At 35.9% G+C, this 14152-nt stretch overlaps 1 protein-coding gene, 1 long non-coding RNA gene and 1 other non-coding gene across 3 annotated transcripts; 2 read left to right on the top strand and 1 right to left on the bottom strand.

Annotated features, from left to right (window-relative positions):
• The first annotated feature begins 5210 nt into the window (after window positions 1-5210).
• On the top strand, window positions 5211-9716 carry RBL2 (RHOMBOID-like 2). The gene is made up of 5 exons (XM_088949896.1): window positions 5211-6208; window positions 7354-7517; window positions 8278-8444; window positions 9018-9268; window positions 9385-9716. Exons 1-5 carry the CDS (start codon window positions 5916-5918, stop codon window positions 9494-9496), a joined length of 987 nt encoding a protein of 328 aa, XP_088806022.1. The 5' UTR covers window positions 5211-5915; the 3' UTR covers window positions 9497-9716.
• Window positions 9717-11661: 1945 nt separating this feature from the next.
• Window positions 11662-11734, bottom strand: TRNAR-UCU (transfer RNA arginine (anticodon UCU)). The gene has a single exon. It is a non-coding gene; the product is annotated as a tRNA-Arg (tRNA).
• Window positions 11735-11916: 182 nt separating this feature from the next.
• On the top strand, window positions 11917-13077 carry LOC148848001 (uncharacterized). Its single transcript, XR_016100925.1, has 2 exons — window positions 11917-12569; window positions 12690-13077. It is a non-coding gene; the product is annotated as an uncharacterized LOC148848001 (long non-coding RNA).
• The last annotated feature ends 1075 nt before the right edge of the window (window positions 13078-14152 follow it).

Raw genomic sequence — 14152 nt, 5'->3', positions numbered from 1 at the left:
AGTAAGTAGGGCCGGTTGGCTCAGCAGAAATTAAAAAATAGAACCAGCTGAGAGGGAGAGATAGGGAGATGCTACCTGAAAGACAATATTATTGTATATGATGGTAATGCTATGGTGCAATATTTATTTTACTAACAGTCATTTTCTAGTCGGGCTTTTTACTGTTTAGTCCATTCTCAAGAATCTTAGGGGTAGATGTCGGTTCGGAATTGATGCCAATGCACGGGGCTATGAATGTTATAGGTGAAGATACTTATAATTTTGAATTATTATAGGCTTGTAATTGAATTCAGAATTTTGTGGTGGAGCGCTGTTAACTTATCCCTAAAATTCATCCAAATGTTGGCCCAACCTTGGACAGGGAGAGCGAACATGTTTTCAATCCATAATCTTGATTTTCCTTCAACTAAACAAGCACAAGGGGAAAACTACTTAAATTTTCTCATAATTGGTTGAAAACTTTGTATTAAAATACTACTTAATGACAAAAGATGCTTCTTATTTGGAAGTGTGCCAATTGACCATCTCAGCTATTGGGTCATTAGAAAACATTTGTATTTACTAATACATCATAATCAATTGGGTAGAGGAGGAGGAGTTATAAGAAACTTTGAAGCATGGCTTCTCTAATTTCTATGGGAAAGTAAACACCTTACATGCTGAAATGTTAGTTTTATTGGATGGGATTCAGGTATGTAGAAACTTGGGTTTAGAAAAATTGAAGTTGAATGTGACAATCTTCTTTTGATGAATATGATGCTTAGGTAAATGTACATTTCTATGGTATACGTACATACTGATCGTTCAGACCATCAAAGTATAGAGGATATCGAATTGATATCGCAAGGATGTATGTGATGAGTTCACAATTCATCGGTTGCCTACGATAAGCTTATAATTCGTCAAACGTTTGTGATGAACTTTGGTCGTGCGGTTCTGCGATAAACTTTGGATGTGCGCAGAACTGCGATGAATTCGAGACCATTATAGAACCGCAAGATCACTATAAACCGAGAACAAATATCGGTTACACATGTGTCCTTAAGTTACGCACGTGGGTTTAACAAAAGTGCGCCTACTAAATAAATGATGTCACCGGTGCCACGTTGGTTAAATGGGTTACAAAATGAAATAATATATGCGAATTATGAGAATTCTTAAATGAAATGAAAGTTTATTTTTGAGAGATCTCATAAGACACATGGTGAAACCCTAATAGTGCTTCTTATTGATAACCAACATTGAATCTAATATTCCATTTTCTAATAGAATCAAACACTTTTGACTCTTTCCTTTCGAGACCTTGGGATCTCTCATAATAAATGAGGGACCATCTCATAACAAAATCATCATTCGATCATTCCCTTACTCATTCAACCTTATCACCTTATCATTTGCCCTAATCTTCAACTTACTTCCTCCCTCCAATCTTCCTTTATCTTTCAAGAAGACCACCCTCGCGTAATCTATTCACATGGATTGTCTTTTATAATCATTGTAGGATAAAGTGATAAAGGAGTTGATGTAGGATTGCAATATCAGGTTTCAACATGCCTTAGAGAAGCCAATAAAGCAATTGATTACTTAGCAAATCTTGGAATTGATAGTGGGGTTCTTAGTAATTATCAATTTAATGATTTGGATTTCTAACCCTAGGATCGGGTTTGTTGATGTGTAATCTTTCTTTCTTTGTGTTATTGTTGTGGGTTTGGGGGATTGAGTGTGAAAGAGAGAGCTTTCTTGTTGGATTTGGGGCAAGCCTGGCTATATCCTCTTCTGATGTTTCTTCCTTATGATAATGGTTAATAAAAATTAGTCAATTGCCAAAAAAGATTTTATTCACATCATGTTGTCAGAGCTGGACTGGATAGGTAGGTAATAACCAAAGCCATGAATTCAAACCAGTTGTTTGTTTGTTTGTTAGGTTCTTAGAAATGTTGACTTGGTGAAGCATACCCCATTTGCATGTGTTGATATGTGCTATACCTTCCAACATTTATTGCTGTAAGCTTATTTTAATGTAAAATAACTTCGATGATTTATAATTATTTTCATTTTTATGTTTTCTATTTAAGCTGTGACCTGATCAATAAAATGGTCATTTTTAAGGGTGCAATTCAGGTTGGGCCGAGTTAACATTTTACACTGGTTCTGGATTTCAACAACCCAACTGGTTTTCATCAACCTGCTTAGAACATTGATTTATCATAAATCATAAAATAACAACAGTATTTTTTTTTTTAATTCCAAACTTTACTCTTGTTGGAGGAGCAGTCTCTTTAAAATTTTATCAATCACCCAACATCAAAAGAAAAGTGAAATAATACAAGCTGAGAAGATGTGGCACACCTTGCCCAGAACCCAAAACAAAAATCACACCTCCTTCTGACGTTATCTTCTCAACCCTGCCTAAAAGATTAAACAAAATAAAACAAAACAATAGAAAGTTAAAGCAACAAAAGCAAAAGCCATTTGTCAATTTGCAAAACAGGGATCTTCCTATAATCTTCCTTGAATGAAGGGTGTGATAAACTTAATTCTCTTGGAATTGCACATCTCCTGTCTCTCTTAAAACATAGATAATATTCCAATACAATAGTAAATTTGGATCTATAATTTGGTCGGGAATAAAGGAGGGGAAAGTTGATCAACGGGCATATTCTTTTGCAAAGGATTATAGGGCATATAGAAAATATAAAATATTATAAATATGATAAGATATATACACTTAAATTGTGGTTAAATAGAATTTTTTTCCTTGGGCTTTTATAAAAGTAACTATGGTTCAAAAATGTACACAAATTTAATCAATATAAATATTAAAGAAGCAAATGCATATATGAACAATAATGGTTTAATATGTTACTTTGGCCCCAATCTTTTGTTGAAAGCATATTTATCTAGGTAAATGCATTTACTCCAAAGAAGTATGGTCTGTATTCATCGTAAGAAGGTGTGTTTCATCTGTTACCGCTTTTACTCTTGGGTTTTGTGTATTGATCAATGGGAAAGTGTTTTCAACTTTTCTGTTTTTTCTCAAGTAAATTATTTGGCCATTTCTCTGAGAAAGTGTTTTCTTTCTCAAAGGTGAATAAATCACTTTCCCATGAAGGAAGAAGCTTTCCAAACCATCATGGGCCTAAAATGCTATTACCATCACACAAGAAAAGTTTGTGGCAAGCAAATTTAGATGACAAAGGATGAGTTGTTTGGACCCATATATGGAAAACTAAGTCAGTTTTCCTAATAAAAAAAAAGTGTTACAAGACTTGGACCACAGTGGAGCTGGTGGGCTGTTGACCCGGTGATCTAATGAACTTACATCCTTGTTTCCTCGTACTACATAATACATATTAAGGGAATTAGGGGTGGGAGCATAACAGGGTCCATGTGAGGCCCATTGTCCTTACCACACCCAAGCTTCCATTTATGGATGGGCGGAATATGACAAACTCGACGACATCAATGAGTTTTTATAATTTAAATGGATTAATATGAATTAATCAATATTTTTTTGGGAAAATCTATGATGCGGAAAAGATATGATATGAAAAGAGTTTTAATCAATTAAAATTTATTTACAAATTTTGATAAATAACATCTTATTCGTTATCATGTTTATGATTTCAATTTATTGGCTAATTATTTTTTGGATATTGTATCTTTTCCTTATCATAGTTGAATCCTTTTTTTTTTATCAAATGGAATAACCAGTAAAATTGTAAAACCATTAACCAGTAGTGAGCATTTCTTTTATTTATTTAAAAAAAGTATATTGTATTAAAAGATTTTTAATCAATAAGAACTCATCCCACCCATGAATTTTGATAAATAAGACCTGATTGATTATCACGCTTTATGCTTGTAAAGTTAAATGGACAGAAGTTTTTAAGATATTATATGTTTCTGATATCATAGTTGAACTCATTTATTTATTATCTTCATGGGGCCACACAACGAGAGGTAGTTCATCCTTACCACATGTGACGTGCCCATGAATGTATGACAGTCTATAACCCGACCCAGCATCCGACCTGATTTGTGAGATTTGGATTTTATAACCTGCATCAGATTACTTTATTAGGATTTCATTCTTCTATATATTGATTTAGTATATAAAATTTATATATAATAAATTCAATACTTCATAGTTTATGAATTTAATTATTTTTGTATAAGCCAAAAATTAATTAAAAATTACTTGGTAGTAAATATGCCTAACTTTAATCTGGTTATAAGATGCATTGACATAGACCCATGGTGGAAAAATTTTCCTAATTAAACCGGTCCATTTCAGGCCACTTGTCCTAGTTTTTGACATTTGTGTATTTTGGATGAGGTGGCTTTTGAAAAGACCCGTCCCTATTGCAAAACAACATATGAAAATAAAATCAAAACATCAAGTGTCCGTATTTCATTGGAGGAAACAGAGGCTGATAATGCTGCATCAAATCAAATATACTTTGCTTAGATTTGACGAATTAATTCGAATCACTATCTATCAAATCTATTTAGATGGAAAAGAAAATATCCACGCGGTAAATTGAATGGGGAGTAGCTTGGAAGCAAGAGAAACAGTCCAAGTGGAGTGTCGACGTTCCATCCAAGCATCCAACCGACTCCACTTCTGTTGAGACTTGGAGGAGGAAAAACGTGGAACCACGGAAATGAGTCATGCTTGCTCACGCACTCCGTCCGCACTCGACAATCGGCATGCACGCGGATTTGCTTCCTATTCCACCCCCACGCACCTACACGGAAGCCTCTCCACCAAATCCTATCCTCACACGAGTCCAACGAGTCAGACTCTGTTTCGTTCTGTGTAATCGGTATACTGTTTAGCCGAAAGGCCCAGTGAATTTACCTCAACAAGTGTTTTTGATAAAAGAATAATTTTAATATCTTAGAAAATTTTGTTTATTATAAAAACCCATTATAATGATATAAAATATAAATAAATTGATCAATTACTCGATTAATCAATGTAATCTCACGAGATACAGGCAAAACCAAAGAGGCCTAATAAACTCTGATTCCCTTAACAGCTTAGGCCACAGCCGATGTTCTACCTCAGTCGGTCCATTTGCATTTTGCTACTGAAAAGGGCAAATGCTTGGGAGCTTATATCACAAAATTCAATTGGGTTTGGGTTTGGTGGGTGGACCCAAAAATTTTTTAGTAGAAATATGAACAACTAAAGAATGAAACCCACAGACAACAATCAACCAAACTCGATTCACCCATGGATTTTACTTTTTGCTGCTCATTGCACTGCCCTTGTAAGAACAATCAAGTACAATTGAATTGCCCCCAAAGGATTCAAACCCAATTCTTCCAACAGATCTCTTTTTCTCTGTCTGACCCAATTGAAGCCGAACTCAACTGAAACATTCATGGAGTACCAAACAAAATGGGGACAATAAGACCATTCCTTTTTTTTTTTCTTCTGTTTCTTGGAGTGCCTAGATACTAGCAATGAAATGGGGACGGATTTTGAGGGATTTGGAAAAACTAACGGAACATGATTGGTTTGGTAGTGTGTCTTCCGGAAACATAACAAATTACAATTGTCAAAGTGTTTCTTACCAAACACAAACACCCCATTAATTTTATCTAAAGTCCCACTCCCACCCAACCACTTCGGTAACTCTTCTTCTCTCTTCTTCACTGATTTCTGTCATCCATAACTGCCACGTTCGGAGAGTCAGAATTAAGAGGTTTGCTCATTTAGATTTCACCATTATTAAAACCCCACACCGAGTCTCCCTCGTTGCTTCTCCCTCTCTCTCTCTCTACTCTATACGCGCACAACTCATTTCCCTTCTTATTATGTATAATCTTTGAAGATATCCAGATAAACAGAGTCAGAGAAGACAGAAAAAGAGATCGATTTGGAGAAAGAATAGTGAACGGATATGGCGAGCGAAGATCTGGAAAGAGGAGGAGCCAAAAACAGAGCCAACGGCGGCCCTCCACCAACATATTACTCCTCTTCTTACTATCAAGATACTCCTGAAAAGCAATGGATTTCTTGGTTGATTCCCGCCTTTCTTGTCGCCAACATTGCTATGTTCATAATAGTCATGTTTGTAAATAATTGCCCTAAGAAAAATCTCGGCTTTGATGGGAAATGTGTCGCCAGGTTTCTCGGCAGGTTCTCCTTTCAGCCTACCAAGGAGAACCCCCTCTTCGGTCCTTCTGCTTCAACGTAAGTAGTTCTTCACCGACTAAATAACCATGTTTCCCAATCCCTTGCAATTTCCTGTTGATTTGACTTGTTGTTGGTTTAATCCACTGCTTTAATTGTGAATTCTTTCTAGTGATTTTATTGAATTCCGTCTTGTTTCATCTTTGATCTTCTAATTTCCCTGATTTTTTTTTTCTTCTGTGGGTTCCTGGGACTCAGAGATGGGTCTTCCATATTAGAGGGGTGCTGCCTGGTTGTGAAGGTTCCCTTTTATTCTTAATGGATTGATGTTTCATACCCAAATATTATGCAAAGTTTCATAGTTTATAAATCAAGTACAAAATTGAATTTTTAGGCTTGTTGACCTTTTGAGATCCGAGGAAATACTTGAACCAATTAGTAATCTTTAACTTTGCTAGGCTGTAACTTGAAATTATGGTCTTTGTGCTTGTTGATGTAATCTGTGCTTGGGTTTGACAAAGGAATTATGCGCATGTTTTGCCTTAGGTTTGTTGTATCTTTACCCCTACTACCAGGGCACCTACAAAAACGTAGTTTCTTCTGCATCCTTTTAACTTAATCTGCAAATTTTGCACATTTCTTTTTGTTGTCTTTGGTATTCAATGTAATGAAGGATGAGAATCATGCCCTATTCCTCTGCAACTAGTTTTGACTCCTGAACAATATACTCTCAAAGGCATTATATGATCATGGTTGCCACTTATTTCTTTTGACTTGCTGTAGACAAATTAATAAAATATTATAGTAAGTTAGAGACACAAAATTCCATAAATGGCATTTACCTTTCCATCGGTTATAAACATGCACACAATATATGGACTTCTGTTTCTTATGCTAAATTGGGTCATTCATGAACAAGAAATTTCATTTCTTTCTTCTTTTGTGTCATTGAATTTTGATATTTTTGGAGTTTCCCTTGATTCAAGTTTGACCTTGTAGTTTGTTCTGCTCTTGAGAGAGATAGATGCCTTATTTGTTTGTGGAACTGAGCAGTAGCAAGCATAGAAACTGCTGATCTTTCTGTTATGAGGTTTAAAAAATGATTTTTTTTTGTTTTGTGTTGTGCATTAATGGAAAGAGTAAAATGAAAAGGGTGTAAAAGTAAATAAGAGGGAACTAAGATTTGATTTTATGCTTCTTGGCAGATTAGAGAAGCTGGGAGCTCTTCAGTGGTACAAGGTGGTTCATGGACATCAAGGATGGAGGCTTATTAGTTGTATCTGGTTGCATGCAGGGGTTATTCATCTAGTTACAAACATGTTTTGCCTCATTTTTATTGGAATCCGCCTTGAACAACAATTTGGGTTTGGTAAGCATTGATTTATCATCAACTTAAGCTAAATGGAATTGATTGCTAATTTTATGAATTAATACAATATCATTAATGTTCAGTTTTAAGTTATAACTTCTAGTACAGTAATGTAAATAAAAAATGGTTTTTGCATCAATTCCCCTATGCTTTTAGTGATTTTGTATATTTCTCAATTGATAGTTGTATGTTTTACAGATTGACTTCATCCATTTCCCTGCTGTTAAAAGCAACTTAAAACTGTTAGTTTAAATAATGAAGTGACAAAAACTTCAGTTAATTCACCTCAATTCATAAAGGAACAGAATCCATTTCCATGTGTAAATAAATTAACAGAAGGTTGAGACCAACAACATTAGGTAATGGTCTTTGTTCCCTTTTTGATTTGATAGATTTGAGGGTAATTTTGTTACATCATAATTTGAAGTAATGGTTATAATTGCTTTTAGATGTAGGGCCATGATACAGTTGCTCTGTAGACATATGGGGATCATGTAAAGTTGAATGGCATATCGGGGAATGGTTTAGATGCAAAAATCCCTAAACAAAAGGCCCATCAGTGAAGCTTGTGTAGACAGGGTTTGATATTAGATATTTGATATTGACACATTAAATAGTTCTTCATCCATCATCTCAGTCTGTGTGTTGTTTATTGTTATTAATATAGTTAGTATATTTTTTTGTCTACTATACCTGCCTTCCGGTTGTATTAGTAATTCTTTGACTATTTCTCACATTTACTTTGGTACGATTATTGCAGTGCGGATTGGGTTAATTTACCTCTTGTCTGGATTTGGTGGGAGTGTTCTCTCTGTCCTTTTCATTCAAAACAATAATATATCTGTTGGTGCCTCCGGTGCTCTGTTTGGACTCCTTGGAGCAATGCTCTCAGAACTTGTCACAAACTGGTCTATTTATACCAACAAGGTGAGACCTTCAACTCACTTCTTTTATGATTTTATGATTCTCGAACAACCTAATTTACATTTCGCTAGAAAATTTTCCTTCTAAGTTTCTCATGGTATTGAATACAACCCCGTGGGCGCTCTTTGTTAAATCCCCAGGTGGTTTTGTTTTCTAATTGACTAAACAACCATCGTATGAGGATTCATGTTATATCCCGGTTGTTTATATCCCGATGTTTTTTCCTCTAATCAGTCCTAAAATTATATACAGCTTCTTTTTGGGCATTAGTTCCAATGAATCTGCTACTCCCTTAACATATTAATTTTTTATGAATAAAAAGTGAGTTTGTTGAGGGAGGTAGAGAGAAAGACACCAAAAGAAAATTTTGCTATGATACCCCTTATTGTAATTGATTAGTTGCTTACTCTTGTTTACAAAATTCTTGCCAAGGTTGTAGGTGCATTAGATAACAGTATTCTCATTAAATGCGTGATCAAGCATGGGTTTCGCTTTATTAATGGCTTCTAACTTCTTACATTTATCCAAAAAAAAAGGGCTTCTAACTTAATTGTTTGCCATTCCTTCTTTGTGAAGGCCGCAGCACTGTTAACACTGGTTGTGATCGTTGCCATCAACTTGGCAGTTGGGATACTCCCTCACGTTGATAATTTTGCTCATATCGGAGGATTCTTGACTGGTTTTCTGCTCGGCTTTGTTTTGCTGCTACGCCCCCAGTTTGGATGGATTGAACGCCATAATCTTCCAGCCAATGCTCGTGTGAAATCAAAGTACAAAGCATACCAATATGTCTTATGGTTGGTTGCACTCATTTTGTTGATTGCCGGGTAAGCTTTACCAGTCTGAACTTTGAAATTGTTTATGGGTGATGTATTTTTACTTTAGGGGTTGGATTCTTTATCATTGAAATCATGGTGTTCTGAGACTGAATCTCTTATTGCAGATTTGTAGTTGGGCTGGTAATGTTGTTTAAAGGAGAGAACGGAAACAAACATTGCAGTTGGTGCCATTATCTGAGTTGTGTCCCCACCTCAAGATGGAAATGTGATAATTGATTGATTCATATGTTTATTTTTTCATTTTCTGTTTGTGTTGAGTTTGGTTTCAGCCATGTAAATAAATGCCTAGTTATGGTTTTTCAATCGAGGATGCTTTCCCTCCGTTTGGACACCATGAGTGGTAAGCTATATTTGTTGCTGTTGCTGGCAATTTCTTTACCAGCATGTGTATACACATAGAATTGACATTGAATGGAGATGTATTCTATTTTTTTTTTTATAATTCTTTTTAGTAGATCATTGTGATTTGTGAATGCCTTGTGTTGTAGTCGATCTTTGTAATCTTTTAGGCCTCATCCATTTGTTGGAAAGTTTTTACCTGGGTAAATGAGACAATGTTTTCAACCCGCCGTTCAAAGTGTCACCAAGCCATAATTTTAGGTTTGGTTCAGTCAAAAGACCCGTCAGATGGTAAAAAAATCTTGACTTGGTCAAGAATAATTTGACCCGGTTGATTTGATGACTGGGTTATGGGTTGTACACTGAATATATCCTATTCCACGAACCCTACACTTGTAAAAGAATAATGGGAAGTACATCGTATTGACCAGCTATTTCGTTAAGCCAATCCCATTCCACGAACCCTACACTTGTAAAAGAATAATGGGAAGTACATCGTATTGACCAGCTATTTTGTTAAGCCAATCCTATTCCACGAACCCTACACTTGTAAAAGAATAATGGGAAGTAGGTTAATTTGCATATTGATCAACTTCTCCACCCTTCAGCTTATCAAATGGTATCAAAAAATAAAATTACCAAATAGACCTTTACAAGTATGTTCATATCAGTGGCATGGGGTTGGGATTTCGAAGAGAAAAAAAGAATGTTAGATTATTGTACATTGAATCACTTCAAAGACATCGGTCTATATACGTTTTATTAAAACCATGATTAGACCTGTTCATGGCCAAGTAGCTGAGCTGGTTTGGCCTGAGCTCAACCTGATAGTATATATATGTCATATTGAGATCATTCATAATTTTTGGATTTTTAAGTCTTTTAATATAAATAAATGAGGGATGGGTTTGAGCTCGGGCTGAATGTATTCTGTGGTTAAGCCTGAAGCAGTTTGGCCCGTGAATAGGTCTAATCATGATTTTCAAAACTGGACGATCGGATCAGAAAAACCATGAATCATTAACCTGATCGGTTTTGTTTTACCCCATAGTCATCTTTTGGTCAAAAACTGTTGATTTGGTCAGCAAATTACTGACCCGGGTGTCGAATCATTCAACAGTTTTTAACTGTTTTTTATTTATTTATTTTTATTTTTGTCAGGGCCGCCCATTCGGTTCGAATGAATAGACTATTCGACCCAGGAACCGAACCCCTGAACGGTTTGTTGCCTGATTCGGTTTTAAAAACCTTGGATCTAACTGTGATATATCATTGTTATCATTGGTTCAAGTTTTTTTGCTTACCCATGCAGTTCATGCACCACAGGTTTTGCCATGTTGAAATAGGGAAATTTTAATTCAAGCTTTCTTTTCAATTTTGAATCTAGAATTTTATTTGAAAGCTAGATGTGGAAGATTAAATAAAGACCAATAAGAAAATTTCAATTCAATATGTTTTCAATTTTGGACTTGTAGCTGTTTATTCTGAATGTAAAACTTTATTCAACTCATAGCAACCTGAAGATAATCTTTCATGGTCATCATTCATCACAAGGGTTTGGAAAGCAAATCTAGCAATTCTAAAGCTGGCATTAGGATGATTGTTAGAAATGGTTTAGGTGTTCATTAAAGCAGTTCAAACTGTGTCCCTCCTTGTTCTGCATCTAAGGTTGAAGCACTGGTCTTGTTAGAAGCTCCATCAGTTGCCAGGTATTGGTCTAGACGTTCTGTGCTTATAGATTTTTCTGGTCTCCCCTGAACATAATGGCCAAATGGAAAACAATCAATGTCTTTAACTCTATCTTATAATCACAACTCATTAGAGTTTTGTCTCTAAAAGGATTTCTGCCAAGACTCTTATAAATTCTGCCATTTGGAAAAAGAAATTGAAACAAAATAGTGGGAATGGCAGAAAATGGAAAATAAACAAGTGACGTGATAACCAACTACACCACGACACCAACCATGCTGGTGGATTACCTGTTTCCTTGAAAGTTAATTATTATTTCACCCAAAGCACAATGATAACGATAAAGCTTTATGCATACCCGGTGGGACTCGAACCCACAATCGCCTGATTAGAAGTCAGACGCCTTATCCATTAGGCCACGGGTACCCTAGTTTGATTGCGTGCTAATAGAAGTTCATTCTTGTCGTGATTTTTTCCTTCAACGATTTAACTCTTGAGCTGTGAGGACTGATGGTTGATGACCGGTAGGACTGACAACTGACAGTGGGGTTAGGATCGAGACTTGACAGACAGCTGAAGAGAAAAGTGGCAGTCGAAGGGATATTATCGAAGGAGAGAGGAGCAGGAAAGTGGTGGAGCGAGAGGGAGAGAGATAGTGTGGGGAGAGGTTGGGATCGAGACTAGTGACTGACAGCTGAAGACTTGAAGAGAGAGGTGGCAATGGAAGGGATATTATCGAGGGAGAGAGGAGCGGAGGGGGAGAGAGACGGTGTGCGAGCGAGAGGGATAGAGGGGGAGAGGGAAACAAAGTGGGAATGTGGAACCGAGGAAGAAGAAGAGGAATGAGGGGGAGAGAGAGAGAGGGCTTGGAATTGTAGTGTCAGACTCGCTCTTCTAATCATATCGGCGGGTTGAGCCTAACGGACAAGGTACGCAGAGAGGGAGACTGTGGGAGAGTGGAACTGAGGAAGAAGAAGGGGAATGAAAGAGAGAGGTAGAGAGAGAGAGAGAGAGGGAGAGTAACCGTTGCAGTGGTGGTGGCAGTTACGGGACAGGGGAGGGGAAAAAGAAGAAGAAGAAGAGAGAGGGAGACTTAGGGGGAGAGAGGGGCTGCGGTGGCGGAATGGACGAATTCAAGAAGACCCCTGTTCTAAATTGTTTTTGTTTCGTAGCTTCGTCTGGATTCCTCTTCAAAAGTCTTGTTGTATCAGTGAATACAAAGTCTTGATTTTACCTCGAGGTTTTGGATTTTCAATTCTATGTGAGATTACAATTTAGGCTCGTCAAAGTTTTATTATTGCTTTATTGGTATTTTTCTACTGCATAGGCATGTTTTTATTTATTTCTTTCTCTTTTTGCTTCTTGCTTGTGGCTGAAACAGGGGCTCTGCCTTATCTTCTTCTTCTTTGTGATGGTGACGAGCTTTTTCACCACTTAGAAAAACATGGGAGGTTCTCTGAGTCTAAAGGCATTTGTATGTCGATAACTTCTTATTGGACTATCAAGTTTATGGATTTGTCATTTTGTTATATTGGGTTTTAGATTCATAGGATGGATGAGGGAGAGCAAATGCAAGTTATATAAGGCTGATGTTGTAATTGTAGATTAATTGAGTCGTAAGTGGAATGTTTTGGTCTTTTAGTGCTAGATTTTTATCTGCATCCCCTTCATAATCACATCATGTTTTTAAAATTTTCATTTTGTTACTTTTTTGTTTTGGATAATCTATTCTTAAAGTAAGATCTATCCATTTCTTTGTAGAGCATGTAGATATTTTGTTTACATTCATTCAAGAATTTTTTATATTTGCGGCATCGACAATATCCAATTGTTACTTCATGAAGAGTTATTCTAATTCAAAGGATGGGAACTCACATTGAACGAAGGCACCACCTAATCAATGAGAAGGCTTCTTTCTCCTTTCCATCTCTGAATTTTTTAATTTATTTTATTTGTTACTCCCTATAATTTGTATAAATTTGTATACCTCTCTTTAGTTTACAAGATGAACCTGCATTTAGAACTAATCTTTTAACTCTCTTACCTCTCTCTCTCTCTCTCTCTCTCGTTATCAACGATTACAATGGTGACTCATTATATATCCTTTTTATTATCTTTCCAGACAAAGATACACATCTAAGCTTTTTGAATGCATCAAAGGGGAACATATTATGATCCTATACGTTGTTACTTATAATAGATGCTCGTATACATTATCTGTTTTTTGTTTATTTCTCTTTTCTGCATTTCCTCATCCAAATAAAAGAAACAAGGAATAGATAAACCAAAAACTAATAACCAGGAAGTAATTCTATCAAATGGGGGTGAACAACAAACAATGTTTAGCCTACCAGAATTCTGCATCCAACTAGGAATTCCTTTGAAAAAGGAAGAAGATATACAAATGGATGTGTAATAAAAGTAGAAGGCACACTATCGATTATTATATTTTGGAAAATCCATCTCTATACAAGTTGTATGGACCTATAGAATTGGTTATGTATGCTCTGATGTAACATATGGATAGATTCCTGTCCAGTAGATTTTTTTTTAGCTATACAGTAGATTGATTAAGCTTTTGATTTAGAATTTAATCCTTAGGCTGGAGACTTAAGATTATTTTTGGCTTTCGCACAAGTAACTTAGTGGTGTCTAATAATAATCTAATATCTAATGTTCTGTTAAAACACATGTCATATGTTATGATGATGATGGTAGATGGTATATATTAGTATATGGATCTACACATGGGTCATAGTTACAGAAATCCACTTTTGGGTCAATCAAGATCCTTTAAATAGAGATTTTGAGTTTGTTAGAACTTGGAAGGATCAAAATTATCTT

The sequence above is a fragment of the Nelumbo lutea genome, chromosome 6 (assembly GCF_056320005.1).
Source record: "Nelumbo lutea isolate HS-2025 chromosome 6, American lotus-T2T, whole genome shotgun sequence".
Taxonomy (NCBI): domain Eukaryota; kingdom Viridiplantae; phylum Streptophyta; class Magnoliopsida; order Proteales; family Nelumbonaceae; genus Nelumbo; species Nelumbo lutea.
The sequence above is the reverse complement of the archived record's forward strand: the minus strand, read 5'-3'. Positions and strand labels throughout refer to the sequence as shown.

What these genes read in the sequence shown, in the direction of transcription:
- RBL2 (XM_088949896.1), top strand. Translation starts at nt 5,916, where the DNA reads ATGGCGAGCGAAGATCTGGAAAGAGGAGGAGCCAAAAACAGAGCCAAC. An exon ending in TGAACAACAATTTGGGTTTG is followed by an intron (nt 7,518 to 8,277) that starts GTAAGCATTGAT and finishes CGATTATTGCAG; the next exon opens with TGCGGATTGGGTTAATTTAC. An exon ending in GGTCTATTTATACCAACAAG is followed by an intron (nt 8,445 to 9,017) that starts GTGAGACCTTCA and finishes TTCTTTGTGAAG; the next exon opens with GCCGCAGCACTGTTAACACT.